The sequence below is a fragment of the Schistocerca cancellata genome, chromosome 2 (genome assembly GCF_023864275.1).
Source record: "Schistocerca cancellata isolate TAMUIC-IGC-003103 chromosome 2, iqSchCanc2.1, whole genome shotgun sequence".
In the NCBI taxonomy this organism is placed as follows: domain Eukaryota; kingdom Metazoa; phylum Arthropoda; class Insecta; order Orthoptera; family Acrididae; genus Schistocerca; species Schistocerca cancellata.
Genome location: NC_064627.1, coordinates 74,854,606 through 74,875,911, shown reverse-complemented (window position 1 = coordinate 74,875,911; position 21,306 = coordinate 74,854,606). Strand labels below are relative to the sequence as shown.

General features: G+C 40.8%; 1 protein-coding gene across 4 annotated transcripts in view; it reads left to right on the top strand.

The window, feature by feature from the left end:
* The window catches only part of LOC126161346 (alpha-ketoglutarate-dependent dioxygenase alkB homolog 7, mitochondrial), a 229,287-nt gene that overhangs the window by 3,276 nt on the left and 204,705 nt on the right, over nucleotides 1-21,306 (top strand). Inside the window, exons 3-4 of one of the 4 annotated variants that reach the window (XR_007534900.1) lie at nucleotides 5,453-5,677; nucleotides 14,922-15,047. The exons of 2 other annotated variants lie outside the window; for them this stretch is intronic. Coding sequence is in view for 1 of the 2 variants with exons in the window: in XM_049917111.1 (XP_049773068.1) it covers nucleotides 14,922-15,046 (125 nt within the window). In the remaining variant the exon portion in view is untranslated. Of the gene's footprint in view, nucleotides 1-5,452; nucleotides 5,678-14,921; nucleotides 15,048-21,306 lie in introns of those variants that run through there. One more of the 4 variants, XM_049917111.1, reaches the window with a different exon arrangement.

Genomic DNA, 21,306 nt, shown 5'->3' with positions numbered 1-21,306 from the left:
CATACGATGAGTCAGGTGAGCCCCCAGAAGGAAGTGGGCACCAGTGCCCCATTATTTTGTAGTGAGTACATAGATAACACCCCCTCAGGAGACACCGCCTTAACAAAACACTGTTCGTGTGGGCGAGGGGGTTTGTGTGATCCAATGAAGTGGAGGGCTATGCCGGCGGTGGTGTAACTACCAGCAGGGCCTCCCAAGCTGGACAGGTCTCTATAGAGGATCCAGACAAAGTGTGTCTCACAACATCCTGTCTAGTGTCCTGTCCTATCCTATTCTGTTCTGTCCCATCCTATACACTCCCTTCCTTTCCTTTTCCTCCTTGTGATTGTGTGGCAGCAGACACAGTCCCCTAATGTGGACAGCGGAAGATCCTTGGAAACCAGGACAATGTTGATGCACATAGGCCTTACTGCGAAGGGATGGATAGTGTTCTGTAGTCGTGGTGAAGACAAGCTATCTAAGGGGTAAGGCCCTGAAATAAAACCTTGGCAGGTGTCCAGGCCATGAGGTGGCAGCCCCACCAGGACACTTGGGGGCTGTGGGCTGATAACCCGCACCACCTAAAAACACATATCACAGAAACTAAAAGGAGAAGCAGCCGGATGGATCTTAAGGATATGACCTTTGGCCTGAAAAGGAAAACCCATATCGGTTTTTGGAATGTAAGGACGTTGAGAGAGGCAGGGAGACTAAGACAGGTTGAAAATGAGATGGAGAACTGACTAGATATATTGGGACTAATTGAAGTAAGGTGGCCAGAATCTGGGGAATTCCAAACACAAAATGGTGTAGTGTTGCTGTATGCGGGTCAGACAGATGAGGATGCAATGCATAGGAATGGTGTAGGGCTCTTACTATCTAAAAGCAGCAAGAAGAGCTTACTGGAGTGGAAACCAGTCTCAGAACAGATAATAACCGCACGCTTTAAAACAAATGTGCGATATGTCACTGTAATTCAATGCTATGCACCTACTGAAATAGCTAAAGGATAATTAAAAGATGCATTTTATACAGAGCTTAACGGAGTCCTTAGACAAACAAATTCTAGGGACATAAAAATTTTAATGGGCGACTTGAATGCAAAAGTTGGTTCAGAAAATGAAGGGCTTGAACATATCATGGGCGTGTATGGAATGGGGATCAGGAAAGTAAATGGTGAAATGTTGATAGATACATGCGCTGAACATGACCTAGTCACTGGAGGCACATTGTTTCCACATCGTAACTGCCATAAGATAACGTGGGTTTCTCCAGACCATGTTACCGAAAATCAAATAGACCACATAGTCATAAGCCAGAAGTTCCGACACTCTCTGTTAGATATCAGAAATAGAAGAGGGGCAGACGTTGGAAGTGACCACCACCTAGTTTTGGCGGAATTCAGACTGAAGACAGTGGCAAATAGAACCAAGCTCAATCACAGGTGCAAGAAAATAGATGTGGCAAGATTAAAAGACCAACAGATCAAAGAAACATTTGCCCTTGAACTACAAAACAGATTCCGGGTCCTCTCTGAAGAAAACTTTATGGAAGAGGGAATTGAAACATGCTGCCAAAAAATCAAAGACAGTTATTTAGATGTGGGAGAAAAAATCTTAGGATTTAAGGCTCATCAAAGGAAGGAATGGATCTCCGATGCTACGTGGAATGAAATCAGCCACAGGAAAGAACTAAAACTTAAGTTAATTTTTTGTAAGACAAGAGCGCAGAAGAGCGAAGCGCATAAAGAATACATGGAGGCGAACAAAAAAGTGAAAACTTTGCTACGTCAAGATAAAAGGAAATGGATAGATGCGCAAGCAAAATTAGCAGAAGAGGCAGCAAGACAAGGAAATATGAAAGAGCTCTACAATATCACCAAACGGTTGTCAATGAAGAACTTCAGACATGAAGGACCAATTAAGAACAAGGATGGGGTGATGCTTACAACTCGACAGGCACAGCTACAGAGATGGGAGGAGCACTTCAAGGAACTGTTAAATTGTGAAGACAACCAAGAGGAACAAGTAAGAGATGTTCCAGAGGAAGTAAAAGAAGATCAAGATATAAATTTGCAGTGCCCCTCAATGGACGAAATTAGGATTGCCTGGAAAACACTAAAAATACAAAGGCTCCAGGCCTAGACAACATAGCACCGGAGCTCTTAAAAGCTGATATTGAAAGTACTGTTAAAATGCTCCATCCTTTGCTGAAGCATATTTGGCTTGAAGAGAAATCTCCAAAGGAGCGGAAAAATAGTTTGGTGGTAAAGCTCCCAAAAAAGGGAAATTTGTCAGACTGTAACAACTGGCGTGGTATTGTTGTCAGTGCCCAGTAAGGTCCTCACCAGAATTATTTTAAACAGAATTAAAGAATCCCTTGAAAAGCACCTGCGTAAAGAAGCCGGTTTTAGGGCACAACACAGCTGTGTTGATCTTATTAACACTCTTAGGATCATTTTAGAGCAAAGCAAAGAATTCCAAGCAACCATGTATCTGGCATTCATTGATTTTCAAAAGGCCTTCGATTCCGTGAAACATAAAGTAATCTGGCAGGTATTGCAGAAGTATGGCATACCACAGAAGATCTTAAACATCATAAAAGATCTATATGATGGCTACAAATGCTGCGTACTCCACAAGGGAAATATGACAGAGCCCATAAAAGTAACAACTGGAGTCCGTCAATGTTGCATTTTGTCACCAACACTTTTTCTACTCGTTCTAGGCTCTGTTATGAGAAGAGTCACAGCAGGCAGGAGACGAGGAATCCAGTGGGGGATCCACGAACGTCTGGAGGATTTGGATTTTGCAGACGACATAGTTTTACTAGCTCCTAGGCTGACTGATATGCAAGCTAAATTAAACTTGCTGAAAGAAGAAGCAGAGACTGCTGGCCTCAAGATAAATATAGGCAAAACAAAGGAAATGAGAGTAAATTCAGGGAACATGGAGGTGCCATTGTCAATAGGTGAGCGGCGGGTGCAGACTGTCAACTCATTCCTGTAATTGGGTAGTATAGTGGCGGAAGATGGTGGAGCTGGAGATGACTTAAAAAACCACATTAAAAAGGCAAATGCTGCCTTCATACAATTGTATCCAATATGGAAAAATAGAAATATCACATACAAAACAAAAATCCGTATTTTTAATACAAATGTGAAGGCTGTCCTTCTGTACGCCAGTGAAAGCTGGAAAATGGATAAAAAGATAACATCCCAGTTACAAAGCTTCATAAATAGATGTGTTCGACGCATTATGAATATCTGGTGGCCAGAAAAAATATGTAATGAGGAGCTCTGGCGAATAACAAACCAGATACCTATAGAAGACCAGATAAGAGAGAGAGAAAGTGGGGATGGTTGGGGCACACCTTAAGAAAACCAGATGGAGCCATCGAGAAAAAAGCATTGGAATGGAATCCCCAGGGAACAAGGAAGAGAGGAAGACCAAGGGGCACATGGAAGAGGACAGTGGAAGGGGAAGCAAAAAGGGTTGGCAAGACCTGGGCAGAATTGAGGCAAATGGCCAAAGACAGAGACGGATGGCGAGTTCTCCTGGATGCCCTATGCCCCCATAGGGGCCAAAGGAATTAAGTCAAGTCACATAGATAACAGCTGTCATTTGGGGACATTGTATTCAACCAAGCACATCCAGTTTGACATCTTAATGCAGTGCAAGTTGCAAGGGTGGTCTATGCTATCTAAAAAGGACGGACTTGTGTTGCTGCAGATGCCAATGCTTCTGCATGTGTCATTCGTAGGTCATGGACATGCTACAGGGAGATAGGTCAGTACACAAGATGAACTGGCCAATGCGCATTGGTAGAACATACTTGACAGGTGTGTTTGTGGTCATCCCATTCCACCACACACCCTCCAAGAACTCTCATTAACTCTCATTAGCTCTCATTGAAGAATGGGAACAGATACTGCATTACAATCCTACGTGAAGACCGATATTGGGCCACCTGTGCATTGTGACATCATATGGTTACTGTCAGAACACTGCAGGACTTTCACAGAAGGGCTGCTGGAGCCACTGTGTCCGATCAGACTGCCATAATCTGATTACGAGAAAGGACCTTACGACCCAAGTGTCTTGCTCTAGTGACGCTCACGACACTACAGCATCTTGCAGCTCACCTTCAGTACTATCGTGCCCATGTCAAGTAGCAACTTCATTACTGGTGAACCGTGTTATTCACAGATGGATGCTGAAATTGTCTGTCATAAGGTGATGGGGGTGTTTGTGTGTAGAGACCCTTGGTGAGCAGTACCTGTTGTCCAGGGAATCGACAATTCCCAATGTTCTGTAAAACTGCAGGAAGGGTGTAGAGACCCTTGGTGAGCAGTACCTGTTGTCCAGGGAATCGACAATTCCCAATGTTCTGTAAAACTGCAGGAAGGCTTCACTGCTGATAACCATATTGGGCTTCTCATTGTCCATGGTCGCCTTACTGCGAGGAAGAACATCGAACAGATAGTGTTGGACTGTGTGGTGGCTGCTGCTTATCATGGTGGCCCTGAATTCCTTCTAATGCCAGGGTCTATGTGGCAAGCATCAGCAGGGATGTGTTGCCAAGCCTGGACATTGAAGTAATGGAATAGCCAGCAAAGAGTCCAAAACTAAACCCCAATGTGCATAGGTGGAACATACTTGACAGATGTGTTTGTGGTTATCCCGTTCCACCACAGACCCTCCAAGAACTCTCAGTAGCTCTTATTGAAGAATGGGAACAGATACTGCAGGGTGTCCGCCATTGACTTATACAAAGCATGCCATGTATGTGTCAGGCAGTGATGAACGCTCTTGCAGGGGATACACATTATTGGAGCTCTCAAAGTCTAGTGAAAAGCACCCAGGATGATGGAATGAATGATTGTTTCCACTTTGTTTTCTATATCTGTCAGACATTTCAGTTCTTTTCATGTAAATGATTGAGGATGTAATGATGTTTTGTTGTACATTTAATTTTTGAGGATAAAGGTGTAATTTGGTTACATACTCAGTCCTCAGTTATAGCTCAGTGGTGTATGACAGATGCCCAAAGTCATGTTCATCTAATTCTTTTGAACAGTGTGTATAGTGCATCCCTTGAATAATAAACTGTTCACAATAATTAAAAGTACAGATCACACCCATCCACAAGAAAGGTTGCAGAAATGAAACACAAAACTACCATTCAGTATCCTTAACGTCCATTTCTTGTAGAATCCTAGAACATATTCTGAGCTCAAATGTGCTGATTTTATACTAATGGCCTGGCAGACAGTACCTCAGACTTTTTGAAGATGTGTTGTCTGTAATGAAGTATATGGTGTCTCCGCCAAAGTGCCCTATTTTCAATTTGCTCAAAAATAAAATATGTCATGTTAAGTTTTAAAAAAATCACATCATCAAACCAAAACACTTCCACATCATCGTCAGTGATGATGCAAACAGTTTCTAGTCTGTATTAAATTTTTATTCAGGTACATCACAGCATGTCTAGAGGGATGGTACTGATGACTTCCACAGTCCAGGTGTGCAGGTCTTGGAGGTCCTGCACTCCAGTGGTGAACACCTTTTCCTATATGTAGCCCCAGAGAAACAAATCTAATAGTGCAGTGTCAGGAGAATATGGAGGCGAATTCGTGGGTCCATCGCGACCAGTGAGGTGGAGCACCATCTTGCTGAAACCAAAGGTTTGATTGCAGGTGAATATAGACAACCACTTTTTGAAGACCTTTTGAATAGTTGCATGTAGCATAAAAAGTTCCCACTAAGCCAGACAAACTGATTTGCGTGGACTTAGTTGGAAACTTGTCGGACAGTCTCAGCTTGTTCAGCGGAGACACCCTGAGCTCCTGCACACTGCTTCAGAATGCCGCCAGTGTCTAAAACTGTCCGTTCTTTGCTTTTATCCTCTTGGCAGGTGCTACTTTCTTGTAAACAGAATGAATTGTGTTTGCATCATAACAGTGGATTTAAACTCTCTGCACCCAAGCACTGTTGTGCCTTCTCCTGAACTGTCACTATTTTAGCTTGGAAAGACAAAAGTGAAACAATAAAAATGCACCAAATATAGGCAAAAAATTGGGAGCAACTTTTAAATCCTGCTGCAGATAACGGAATAGTTGGAGCTGAAACAGACTGACTTAATATTTTTAAACTGCCTCAAGAAATAGGGCATTTTGTTGTGTAGACCCTGTGGTGTCTGAAACAAATTGCCTAATATTCAGTCAGAACCTGATAAGATTTCAAAGTGATGCAGTTATTGCCAACTCACTGTAAATATTTAGAAATGTGAAATTGTGCACTTCACAAAACTTAATTGGAATATTCGTTTTGCCCTTTGGGGTATATGGATTAGCTAGTAACACCCACTGTTCTGTTCTGTATTGTGACTTAACTCGTCCATTGTCCAATACATTCTTGCTTCTCTAAAGCTTATGTGTTAGTGCACTTTGCCTTTGCCAAATTTCTTTGCAAAATTCTTCACTGGTTCACCCTGTGGACCCAGTTTAGGTTGAACTTTGTCAAAAGTGATGGCCATTTCCTCCAATATGTTACTTCGTGCAACAAGAGTCCAGTTCTGGTATCAACTTTTGAATTATACCCACTGATGACAAAACGTAAGTATATATCCCAATCTGAATGCTGTGCGTTCACATAATGGCTTAACATTTTGGATACCATGTAGTGCACTTTTTCTGGCCATCCACCCATTTGTTTCAGGATGGAACGGGCTGGTATGTAACTTCTCAGTTTTGTCAAGCAACAGAATTGTTTCATTAGTTTGGATACAAAGTTAGTTCATTTGACCCTAATAATGGTTTCAGTAACCACGTTTACCATTGCCTCTGTTAACATACTCTCCTTCTGCTCTGCGATAGCTACCATAACTAGATATTGTGAAAAAATTATATGACATAGTAAAGACATATTTATTATCCATGTCTTCTATTATAAGGTGCTAAGGCATCTAATAATAGTATTGAAAATGGTCTGTCAGCTTTGGGTAGCCTCTGTAACTGATTTTCGTAATGACTCCAATCTGCTCTTTGTGCACACATAACAATCTGCTATTAGTAATATGATCTACAGTTACATACTCTAGAATCAGCTTGTATGTTGACTGCAACTGCTATTACAATATTAAATTGACGTGCATGGGTCTATTACAAATTACGTGACTCATTTATACACAGTTTAAAACATTGTGATAGGAACGTCTTCATGATATTGCTGCTGGACCAGTCACAGGTAGACATAAGGTAACACAACTGTAAATTTTCTCTGACGACATTTCACTTAGTTAACTGCCTTGCGGCAAATTTAGACTTCAAAGCCCTCTGTGCTTCTCTGTCTTCTGTTTTCTTCTTCATTCTCCAATACCCTTATTGTGATCTAGTGATATCATCTAACATCTGGTATCATCTTCTGCCCTTCCCTCTCTTCACTGGAATAAAACCTTCCATTGCCTCTTCTTACAGTATCTCCTCATTCCTGACTTTATCAGTCCAGCTGATCTTCTCCATTTTGTGCCATATCCACATTTCAGAAGGTTCAATTCTTCTCTTTTCCTGCTTTCACAGTGTCCACGTTTCTACTCTGAACAGCACAACACTCTGTATCAGGCATTTCATTAGCTCCTTTCTTAATTCTGTATTCAGACCACTAGTTGAGAGCCTTTTTTACTTTTGAAATGCCTCTTTCACCAGCACCTTTGTGACTTTGATATATAGTGTTCACAATGTATATCTCCCCCAACCCAGCCTCCGAAATACTAGAACGCTCTCAAATTCTCAATCAATTTACTTGTACTTTTCTTTTCATTAAACCCGTAAAAATGCCTTTCATTTTCTTTGTATTTATTTTCATGTTGTTAGTTATGTAGGAGTCATTCAGGTCATTTAGATTTGAATCAATGTCCCATCATTTTCTCCAAGAATTGCCATGTCACGTGCAAAACTTATCCATTCTATTTTCTGTCCATGTACCCTGATGTTGCTTGTCCCATCCAAACAACTTTTCCCTACATCCTCTGGATAAATATTTAGTAGGATCGGCAAGAGACATCAGCCCTATGTGACCCTTCTCCCTATCTTGTTGTCTTTAGATGTCTCATTTACTATTTGTATACCCTTGCTTTCTGATTAGAGTATAGATTTGCAGTCTGTCTTCCCTTCTTCCACTTTACTCACTTCATTTTCAAGTTATCTATCAATTTAGCCCACTGCACTCTGTCAAAGGCCTGTTTGAGGCCTATGAAGGCTGGAAATACTTCTTTGCCCTTTGCACCGACAGTCCTTAAAAGTCCAATGGCATCTTATGTCACTTTTCCCTTCTGAAGCCACATTCCTCCTTATGTGATACTTCAGTCTTTCCCAGTGATCTGCTGACATCTTGAGGTGTTTTTTATTCTGGCAGATATGAGCATCATACATGCAGAGTATTTCAACAGTGCTGCCTGGGCCTGCTCGTTGGGTAGATGGGTCCAATATTTGGACCTATGGTCTTCCACCTCCATGGTCAGTCCCAAGCAGTCCATTTGCAATCAACTCCCCCTAAAAGTGTCCTTAGGCATTCCCTCTTTCGTCTGTTGGGCCGTGTGTGTTTGTTCCGGAGTGACCATCCGTGGGCTGGCATTCCGTTTTTGGTCTGGTGTGGTTCCAGGTATTCTCTCTGCGGTCCGCTCTCACTAGAAGTGTTGTTAGGCTTTCATTCTTCAGTCTGATGCACCAAGCCAAATGCTGGCACACTCTCAGTGGTCTGGTGCACTTGTCCATGCACTGGCACTCTGTTTTCAGTCCAGTGCAATTATAGATGTTCTGTCTGCATTCCGCTCCTGCAAGAAGTGTCCTGCGAAGTTCTGTCTTTGCTCCAGTGTGTCTGGTACCCTGTCTGGGGTTCGTTCCCCACTCTGTTATTCTTTCAGTTCTTCTGTTTGTGGAGTTTGGCTGCTGCCCCCATTGCATTTTCAGCAACTTCAGTGCAGGATCTCTTGCTCTGCTGAGTTGATACCCAGTGTCAGGATTTGTGAGGTTTTTTTGTCAACTTTATCTCTATTGACTCTTTCATGACACTGTCCTAGTATCAGGGGAGTCTGTGCCAGAACTCTTGTTTCATCATGTTTTGTGAAATGATTAGGCACCAGACAGTGCTCAGCAGTAGCTGATTTCATTGCCTTTTGTTGGGTGTGCCTCAAATGTTTTTTACATCTGATGTCCACTGTCCTGCTTGTTTGGCCAATGTATGACATGCTACTTTGGCAAGTATATTATAAACTTCTGGTTTTCATTATCCCAGGTTGTCATCCACATTTCATGCAAGCCCTCTTGTTTTTCTTTTATGTGGACAGAACACACACTTGATGTTATTCTTCATGAGAATCTTGCTGGTTTTGGCAGAAGATGGTCCTGCCAATGGCAGGTACATCACAGTCTTTGCTTCATCTTGCTCTTCGTCTCCATGTGGCAGAATGGCTAGTTGAAACACCTTCTGAATCTCTTCTTCCGTGTACCCGTTTACACAGAACACTGATTGCAGATGCTCTATTTATGCTGGCAAACCAAGTAGATCTGACAAGGAGTATACCCTCCATTCTTCCGTGCTGTAACAGCTGCTGATTTCCAGATATTAATCAGTGTATGTAGGTTTGTGATACAAATAGGCCAAAAGATCATCTGCTGTCCTTTTGACATCTAGAAACAGCCTCTGACCATCTTTTTCCAGTTCCATGGTGAACTTAATATTTAGGTGGAGTGAGTTAAGATGTTCCAAAAACTCATCAGGTCTTTCCCTAGCATGAGGCCAGATCAAAGACTTATCATCAATATACCTGAAGAAACATATGGATTTGTATTTATCTGTTCTCATGCCTCCTCTTCAAATGTCCCTGTGAACAAATTGGCAAGTGCTGGGGATGGAGTGCTGCCCATGCCTACACCTTACTCCTTAATATTGGTCCCCATAAAGTTTCAGTGAGTCTTTCAGTGGAACCCTGGTGAAGAGGAATACCACAGCAAAACTGACCACTATATCAGATTTTGTGCTTTGTAATTGCTTGAGATATTGCAGGAAGCCCTCCTGAGTTGCGGAAGTGGTGATTACACTTCCCCCATTTATGGGAACAGCATTTTCTTCAAGTACTTTACTGTTAGGTACATTGATGTGCCAGTGCTGCTGACAGTTGGGCACAATGGCTTGCCCTCTTTGTGTAATTTCAACAGTCCATGTAGTACAGGTGGAACTTTCTCTCTTGATCATAGTTGTTGATGAGGCATACGTGTTTCCTTCAGGTGAGTGCTGATCTGCTTGTCCACTTTGTCTGTTGCAGGATTGTACAGAAGTTGACACACTTTCACTTGCTGCAAAATGAGTGTGGGGTTTCCTTTTTCTGCTAGCAACTTTACGATGCTGTTGTCTTCCGAGAGCCTCTTGAGTGCAAGCCTCTTATCATTTGAGAAGTTCGATTTTGGAGGCTTTTTCTTGATCAGCAGGCTGCAGGTCTCCCGGCAAATTTCTTCTGCTACGTTTGGTGAAAGTTTGTTGGCTACTTGCTCCACTGCAGTGATGAATCCTGGAATAGGCACATTTCGTGGAGACCACTGCTTGAGTACCTTCAAAGTGGTGTCATAAAACAGCTTGCCACTTAGTTTAATCTGCAAGTGTCTTCCATCTGCTGCACTTTGAATCTGTCAAATTTCACAGGCAGGCAAGCAGAGGCATTTTTCTTGGCACCCTCTTCTAAAGAATGAGGGGCACTGTCTACACAGTCCCAATCTTCACCTGCTAGGGAGGCTGCAATGTAAAGCTGAAGATTTAAAAGCTCCCTGGCCGCCACATATCACCTGTGCTGCATATCTCGAAACCTTCCTCTCACAAGTGCCACACTAGCCCGAGATTCTGTCTTGTTTGTCACTCTGGAATTCATGCGAAGGAAATGCGTATGCCTGACAACGTTGTGAAACAACTGCAGTCAAGAGAGAAAGTTCCGCGTAGACTTAATGGGTGCCGAAATTACTCAGAGAATGTGTAACTACACCCAATTGTCACTAATATTGGCACATCAATGCATCAAATAGCCAAGTACGTGAAGAAACTGCTGTTCTCATATGTGGGGAAGTGTATTCACCAAATCCACAGCTCTGAGGACTTCTTGCAACGTCTCAAGAAATTACTTAGCACGGAATCTGATATAGTCAATTTTGATGTGGTATCCCTGTTCAGCAGGGTTCCGCTGAAAGACTCGCTGAAACTGATCACTTTTTAGAGTTACTCCTCTCTGGGATTAGTACTGTTGTGGATACAAGAAAGTTCTTCAGCCTGTTGCACTTGCTATAGGATTAGTTACAAAGAGATGTTAACTCATTTTTGCATGTTTCCCTTAAACTCTTTAAGATCTCTGCTGGAATATTTTCTATACTACAGGCTTTGTCATCTTTCATTTCCTCCAACACCTTACTTACTTCTGACCATAGCATAAAGTCTCCCATTTCATTTACATTTTCTGCTTCTTCCTTCTCAATTTGCAGATCAGAAGGTCTTTGACCAGCTTCATGAAGACTTTGAATATACTGTTTTCACCTATCCTGAACTTCATGTGGGTTGTTTGAATGGAGTTTCATCTTTCCTTTTTGTCTCCACATCAGGTTTGTTCTTCTTTCCCTGAAACACTATCTCCTTGGTTGCTTGATGCATCTTTTTGTACTTGTCCACTTTCTGCAGCATCTCAATTTCTGATCAGATTTCTCTTGTCCAATTTTGTCTGGCCTGATCAATTATTCTTCACAGCTATAAAATAAAAATGTCACATGCAGTAGGAAACAACATTGATCACTAAAAGTTGAAGAAATTTGAATGTTATTTTTACTAACAGTCGTAGCTGTTACCTCTATTGGAATTATTCTGCTGCGACACCCTTCTTGCCAACATGCACCTTGAAACTGTGACATTGTATATAAAATATGTACCTATGGTTTGTTAACAGGCTAGAACATAACTGTACAAGAGTACCATTATTTAAAACTTTCACTTGTGGCGTGGCATCAAATATTTTTAAGTGCATGTGTGTTAGCACATTCCCGAGTTGTGTAAGTTGTACTGTTTTTGTCTCCCTATTATATTTATTGTAGGTAGATTCTTCGGAATGGTGTAATGTCAAAGATTATAATTGCAGAATAAAGTAGTCGCAGTATGATATCCTTTAATCAATGCCTACAGCCTTTGTAGACACCTTACAGTAAGTCATCTTGGACTTTTTTAGATATAATAATCTGCACACATTTTTGAGTCTCTGTTTCCATGAAAGCCTTTGTACCTCACTGTGAACTATGTATCAAGCAGGAGTGCCATATCTACAAATTGCTTAATGTGTGTTATGAAATCCATCATATGAGGTGTGATTGGAAAGTTTTAAGAATGGATCCGCTACTGTTTACTGGTTTGTCGGGCAGGTACATTGAGGGTGGGGAGTGAGTCATTGCCTTCTCCTTGAACGCCCTCTGACAGGAAATTACATTTCCTTTATTCAGTTTGTTGTGGCAGCTATTTGAGTGTGGGTCTGTTAGGGCTTGTTGTCGGATTCTGTCTGCGTGAAAATGGACATAAAAGCGGAGCAACGAGTTTGTGCGAAATTTTGTTTTAAAACCGCGAAATCTTATGAACTATTAAAAACAGCTTTTGGAGATCATTGTATCAGCCAGTCATATGTTTTTGTCTGGTTCAACAGATTTAAAAATGGCCGCGAATAATTTGAAGATGAACCACTGTCCAGCTGTCCTTCCACCTCAAAAAGAATGAAAATTTTGTGAAAGTTCATGACTTAGTGCGCATTGATCGTAGGCTTACAATTAGAGAGATGGCTGATGAACTTAATTTAAGTTTCTATGCAGTTCAGTCTATTTTAACTGGAGATCCGAACAAGCGTGTCCGCAAAATTCATTCCAAAAGTGTTGTCAAGTGACCAGAGACAATACCAACTTGAAGTGTGCCAAGGACTGATTAATCAGAATAAAAATGACCCAGATTTGTTAAATAGTGTAATTACAGGTGACGAATTGTGAGTATGTGGATATGATCCTGAAACCAAAGTGCAGTCTTTGCAGTGGAAGACTCCAGGTTCACCACGACCGAAAAAAGCAGGGCAAAGTTGGTCGAAGGTGAAGACAATGTTGGTGACTTTTTTTCGATTCTACCAGTATTGTGCATCATGAATTTACCCCTGGAGGACAGACAATTGACCAATAACACTACAAATGTGTCCTTGATTGTTTGTACGAAAAGGTGTGAAGAAAAGGCCTGCAATGTGGAAAGACAGGAGTTGGGTGCTGTACCATGACAATGCTTCAGCTCATCATGGCTTCTCCTTCGTTGAATTTTTGACCAAATTCAAAATTCCTGTGCTTCCACAACTGCCATATTCCCCTGATTTGGCGTCTGGAGACTTCTACCTGTTTCCTAAACTGAAGTTTTCACTGAAAGGGAAGTGATTTGACTCAATTGAAGACATGCAGGCAAATATGGAGAGCGTCCTTAACACATTTCAGGGGGGGGGGGGGGGGGGGGGGGGGACCAATCCAGGAATGTTTCCAAAAGTGGAAGTACCGTTGGAGTCGGTGTGTTCGGTCAGAAGGGGACTATTTTGAAGGAGGTGCATCACATATGCCCTGTAAGCCCACACACAATTTTTATTACCTTTATCATCGGATGAATAAATAATTGTATTGAGGTGCAGTTCTCAGTAACTTATTTTTTGGGCAACATGGCAGATTTTTTACTGTATGCAAGTAATTTTTTATCTTTATATTACACCACTGAATTAACTTCTTAAATGGATGCATATTGTTTTTAGTTTTGTTTTGTTTGGCATTGTAAGAAGACTCTGAAGCGAAATGAAGTGTCATGATGTTTGTGGGATTCGGTCGAATAGTAACAAAAGAACATCCCTGAAAACTCCTGTTGTCCCACAATCCAGAGAAGAGCTTCCAGAAATGTGTGCACTACTGTACCAAATCTAAGCAAACACGTAACTCAAATGAAGTTCACGTGCTTACTTGCCCTCTCGCAGCCCGTCAGCCTAAGTTCTGCTGAAGTAGCAGTCATACAACTTGGTCGTGAAGCTATTCAAGCCTCACAACACACACACACACACATATATATATATATATATATATATATATATAAAAAAGGAGTGTCTTTTTGTTTATGGGGTGTAGCCAAGCTGTCACAGTAGCAGTCTGGTTCTATGCTGAAAGCTATCCAGATTGTGCCAAGGGACGTTCATAAATCTTTTATTTTTTTTATTTGCGATCCCTATTTTTGTTATAGTTATTATTTAACAAGGTGTCATAATCCAGAACTGCAAAATTATTTTAAAAGCATTTACTATCATAAGAATAATCCTTTAAATTTTGAGTATGCATCTGTGCAAACACAAACTTTTCCATTTATATTTCAGCTGTGTAACGTCAGTCCATCCACTCCTATGATAACCAGATGATGTGCTGTTGAAATATCAGTGGAAAGGTTGGAATTTGCATGGCTGCATGTTCGAAAATTAATGGACTGTTCATTATGCTGTGAGGAGCTGAAAATGCACATCATGAGGACAATTCCCACACATGACAAGTAAACCCCGTCAGTGTATAAAAGTTATAATATTACATATTTAGATGTGTGTATGTTGCAATTGATGTTTACACAGACTTATTTCAGTATTCAGTTTGTAATTTTGAAACATTTAAGATGCTCGGGCTTAGCTCCATGTTTTCAACTGACATCAGAGGTGGTAGTTAATGGCAGACTGCTGATCTCTTGACTGATTTGTTATTGTCTGAAGAATTACCAGTTTTGAATGTCTGTTCATATTATCAATTTTTGCAAACATTCTTGTGATGTTATTTATGAACAATTTTATGTCCTGCATTGTCTATACTATGTTGTTTGATTTTTCAGTTCTGTGGGAACACAATTGCAGGGTTGAGCTTGCTGTCAGACTGTGTAATGAGGCTAGTTCACACAGAAGATAAGTCGGCTGTTGTTGATGTCTTGTTGAGGAGGAGATCACTTTATATTATGAAGTGAGTGTTTACTATTATCTTCCTTTTTCTAGAAGTGGTTGCTGACTATACTATTTCCTTATTCATTTCACATTTGTATTTTCTTGTTTGTCTGGTATGAGACTGTAAGTATTTTTAAGCAAGACAGTCAGAATGTGGTGAAACAGCTTTGTTATAATACAGTTTCTGAAATTGTGCCTTTAGCAGCAAGGTCTACTACCTGCAGCTATCCTTTCAACACATCCTGTGCTCCTGCAATCCCCTTGGCCTCACTGTAGTTTTACTCATTGTTCCTGCACTCTCTACCCAAAAGTTTCCCTTCCTCTGATCTGTCCCCACTTCCCAATCCATGTTTTCACGTCATCTTCATTGTACGCTGCACCTCACTGGCTCCAGTCCCTGTATGTCACACATCTAGCCTGTGCACGTGCCGCCACCCCCCCCCCCCCCCCCACTTCCCCTGCCTTCTTATCCTGTACACCTGCTGCTGCCTCCCTCCTAATTGCTACGTATCTATCCCAAGCCCTTCCTCCTGTGTCCAACCTCTTTCACCTTCTACCCACCCCATACAACATAACCCACATCCCAGTCCACTAGTTGAACCACAGTTGTGCTGTTATATTGGTTTGCTGTATAAGTTTGTAGCATTTTTCCATAAGTTTAATAAACACAGCTAATACACATAACTGAGACTTTATTATTCAGTAATATCTGCTCCTTTGCTATTTAAAAATGTCTACCAACACAGGGACAACTTTTCAACTCTGAGACTGTAGAATCACGTTTTTGAGTTGGAGAACTCGTGTCATGTTCAAAGCACGTTTTCACCCAGAAAGAAAGTTGCTTGAATGTTGTTCAATAGAGAGTAGAAAAGGTGAAAATCTGAGGGTACAAGATCAGGTGAATAAAGTGGGCATTACCGTGGAGTAGTTCACTTACACAGTCTTCCTACTCTTTGGATTGCATCTGCAAGACATCTCAGTTGTTGACATAAATAACAGCAGTGATGGTTACACATCTGGGAAGCAAATCATAATACACCACACCGTCACTATTATACAAGATGTACACTATCTCTTGTGGATATGTGGAGGTCTTTGCACGGGGAATTACTGCTTTGTTTGGGCTCAATCATTCCTTTCTTTTTCTTGTGTTACCTTGAAGAGCTCATTTCTTGTCGTCAAAGGGTAACAATACTTGATAGGAACGATCAGTGTTGTTCACAAGTCAATTGATGACAGGCAAACAAAGATGCACTTATGACCACCTGCTGATTTTGTGATTTTGGCTTAGAGCATGCGGTATCCATACACCCGGTTTTTGAACTTCCTCATTGCATGCAAAAGGTCGCAGTGTTGGAATCACATTTTGTCACATTTACCGGTTCTCTTGTACACTGACAGGGATGATTGTGGAGGTTAATGCTTGTAAATGATCTTCACAAACCCCCAAAGGTCTTCCTGAATGTGGAGTCACTAATGTCAGAATGATCCTTCTTGAAATGAGGAAACCATTTTCTTGCTGTGCTGTGTCCAATGACATTAACACCATTCTGGGTGCAAATGTTTCTGGCTGCATCTGATATGCTCACCCCTCTACTAAACTCAAATAGAAGAATATGGTGGGAAATGTTCCAATTTCTCCCCTTGGCAGACCAGTTTCCAGTGTACACAGCGCCACTCACTATCTCCGATTGACAATATGTAGACTCAAATAGCAACATTGAACTACAAATAAAAAATGACAATCAATAAATAAACCCAAAACAACAAGAATACCAACACGAAAAACAAAAACACTAAAAACTGCAGATGATTGATTTTATTGTGAATAATGTAAATACTTGGAAAATGTAAAAACATTTGTGTGTGTGTGTGTGTGTGTGTGTGTGTGTGTGTGTGTGTGTGTGTCCTTAAAGGATTTTTTCCAAAAGCTAGTCAAGTTTTCATTATTTTTTATGTGCCTGTCAACGACTCAACACTCCTGTTATTCAGTGAGTTGTGCCCTTTACTCCTAAATTGTTTGTCAGTATTATCTGTTATATTTCACAGAGAAATGTTTATTAGTTCCTTTCACCTTGAAATACACACAATATTTATAAAATCAAACTATGGAAAATTCAGAATAGGATAACGACAATATTATGAAAAATGATGTGACTTACCAAACGAAAGCGCTGGCAGGTCGATACACACAAAATTCAAGCTTTCGCAACCAACGGTTGCTTCATCAGGAAAGAGGAAAGGAGAGGGAAAGACGAAAGGATGTGGGTTTTAAGGAGAGGGTAAGGAGTCATTCCAATCCCGGGAGCGGAAAGACTTACCTTAGGGGGAAAAAGGACAGGTATACACTCACACACACACCCATATCCGACCGCACATACACAGACACAAACACGTGTCAACACTCTTTCGCCAGGTGGTCAACATTTTCATTGCCGGGTATCCAACACGGCCTGGGGTCCGCACAAATACCACAGAGCGGCCGCAACGGGCAAGAGTATGCAGAGACTCCTGGATAGCCATCACCAGATGAGAACAAGGGAAACACTGGTCGATAGCTCGTAAACCGCTCAGGGAGTCGCTACAGATATCGAAGGAATCACCTGAGCAGGAGCGGATACACTCTAGGGCACGAAAAAATGATGGATGAGTTAAGGTGTAAAGGTGTGCAAGATTATGTTTTTGAACACACTTTCTATCTCAAATACAGTTGTTGTACACATTTAAAAAAAACATGAGGAGCCGGAGGTGGAGTAGTAAGAAAAGATCAAAGGGTAGGCATACTCCAAGCAGAAAAATGCCTGATCAAAAGACATATTGCTTCTTTCCCACATTATGAAAGTCACTACCCCAGAGATAAGCGGTAAGAAAAATGGCTTTACGCAGACATCTTTAATAAAAAGTTCAATTTGTTATTCAAATCACCTGAAAAGTAATCTGACTCCAGAAGAAAAAGAATCCGTTGAAGCTGAGCATACTGCTCATCTGAATTAATCAAAAAACAGGTACCTTTTAAAAAGTAATGACACTAAAAAGGCAAGAGGAACACCAACACTCACAGTGTTAACCGGAGACGTTCAGAAATTTTGCCATCTCCACTCCATGTCAAATAGTATTAGATTTTATAAAAGGAAGCTTTGAGTCTTAAATTTTACCTTGTATGATACCACAGATTCCTCAGTTCACTGTGTGAAAATGTGGTGGGGTGAGTCAAAAGGAGGGCAAGGCAGAAATGGCATTGCATCAGCAATTTTGAAGTGGGCAGATAGTGTCGTGCCCCGACAGTGACGTGGAAGAAATCGTACTTTGGGCAGACAACTGCTGTGGACAAAATAAGAATGTGAATATTATAATGTGTTATGGTCTTTAAATATGTCTGCTTGTGTCCTGTATATGTGTGGATGGATATGTGTGTGTGTGCGAGTGTATACCCGTCCTTTTTTCCCCCTAAGTAAGTCTTTCCGCTCCCGGGACTGGAATGACTCCTTACCCTCTCCCTTAAAACCCACATCCTTTCGTCTTTCCCTCTCCTTCCTCTCTTTCCTGATGAGGCAACAGTTTGTTGCGAAAGCTTGAATTTTGTGTGTATGTTTGTGTGTCTGTCGACCTGCCAGCACTTTCATTTGGTAAGTCACATCATCTTTGTCTTTAGGTATATAATGTTGTTTTTTCGGTTACTGCATAATTATCCACAAATTAAGACCATAACTCGAAATATCTCCTAAAAGGCCATACCCGTATGGAGGCCGTCAATGTTCATGTATTGATAGAGAGGAAACGGAAGAGAATTGAATCAACAATTGGTAAAACACACTTCCAGCAAGTACGTTGTTCATAATATGGAACTTCAAGATTTCAAAAGTTTTAATTCACTGTACGCCACAAAAGACTCTGAAAGGCCTCCCTTGTTCAGAGGAAAATGGATATGGAGAAATGACCATTTTTGTAATCAAAGTGCGCGCAAGTACAAGTGAAACAGGAAAACAGGGGAATTCCTGTACTTCAAAACATCTTTTGCTGGTGACAACAGACAGGCCGACTTTGTTAGGTTACGCAAATATGCACTTACATTTCAGCAGATTTGAACCAACTCTCAGATGTCCCAAGACCTATTTTGCTGGCATAAATATAATGATTTAAGGGCACTGTTGCCACATATGCCTTCAGTTTGTCATGCATTTTATAAGAACCCTAGAACATACACATAATACCAAACATAACAGACTTTCCAGAAGAATACATAGATGTGATTTAGGACCAAATGTGACATGTTATGTTCATACAGCAGTTGCACCACAATGTGAGTAATGTTCTGTTCATGTAATATATTCTTACAATGAAATTAATGCTGATCGGAGTAACTGTTAATTCATTAAACACCAAGAGCACTATGCCACAAAATGCAACACCATGTCCATTATATATCTGCAAAATGAAAAAAAGGCTATTACATGTGAAGCAACATGATACTTAATGTTCAAAATGTAAACTGACCAAAGATTGTTATGATGATGCTATTAATAGGCAAGATATTTAAGGGAGAACACAAGAAAACACCTTCAAACTGGTCTCCTGTAAAATTTAGTAAGTGTGACATAGTGCCTATACCTCCGACCCACAGATACGACCTGGGACAACCTGGGAATTTTTTCATCCGGGAGAAAACTGGAAAATCCTGGGAATTTTTTAGAATTCTGGGTGATTTTTTAAATTTAGTTTTCAGTTAAATTGTTTTGTTCTATTTTGACTGGTAAGAAACAATACTCTAACAAAGGATATTACTGTATCTCGCTACTGCAGAATAATACTACTGCAATAAAACATGAACGAGGGGAAAAAATGAAAATAAAACTTAAATTGCAAAGGAAATGCGCCATATACAACAACAAAACACAGTGCTCATACAAGCATCTGCCAACGGTAAAATGTGTCAAAGCCTTTGGGAAGACTATACAATGCTTCATAACAACAAATTGCCTCCAATGAGCGTGACATCACAATTGTTTACATTAGATTCATTTGAGCAGCTGTGAGCAAGCTCATGCGCATGCACAGTTCAGTTATGCATGTGTAGTGCCTTCTCCCGCTTCTGTCTACGGAACTGTGGCTGTTAGCTGTATAAGCAGTAGCAGCAAGATGCTACCCGGAAAAATTTTACTGACACACGGAAGGTGCCAGATTCACTGGGGGCAAACCAGGGATTTGGGGGGGGGGGGGGGGGTCCAAATTCATATGTCTTGAGGTAAAAAAACATTGTATAACAAAATGCCTAATCTCCAGTGGAAATTGGTCTATCAATTATTCATATGATTTTGAAACACTGCACACAGAAGCGGACGGGGCTACACGAGCTGAGCGGAATAAAGCCCAACTGGGTGAATGCCAATCGCTTGTCTGTTTATGTGGTTTATTGGGTTTGCGAATGATCAGGTGTTGTTGTAATTACCAGTGATATCCATAGATTCAGACTACCAGAGTGGGAATACATGACTAACAGGAATAACAGTTAAGAAAGATTGGGATATCTTCTCGCTGTATCCAAGAAAATGAAATTTTGACACAAAATTCTTGGCCAGACCGTAACACTAGTAAGGGCCAGTTGTTCAGTCCCCTGGTAGCAGCCACCTAAGTTCTGTTCTGGGAGTAGCGCAGAAAACACGTTGTACGAACACGTAATAACAGCTCAACCGGAGAATAAACTCGGGAATAACTAAACCGGTGATTGTGGCAGGAGGGAGTGAAGTTAACAGCAGAATAAATTTTGACACTGGCGGGAATAGTTACAGAATTAGTGATGACAAAATTGTTTGGTAGAAGAGGAAGGAGAAGAAATGGTGACATCACACAAATTATGGAAGAATATGATGATTTCAAATTTATATAAAAATTTCATACTACTAATTTTCCGATCTCATGTTTCAGAAGCTCAAACGTATGAATGAAATTTCATTTATAAAATATACAAAAATAAAATACAATACAAAATATGAAATATAAAATAAAATACATGCTTTTCGTCCCTCATTATAGTCCGTAACTTTTCTTTACAGTAAAATACACCAGGATTACTGATAAAATTTGTTACTTATTATTTAAGACAAAACTGGTCAGATACATCACATAAAATTGGCAATCCTAAAATACAGAAAATAAGAGAGTAGATACATTGCAAGTGGTAGCGGATATGACACTTCAGTTACTAATGATAATTTTGAGTATCCACGTATGTTTGTTTTATAAACCTCGTTTACACACTTGTCTACACAAAATGGTCAGGGT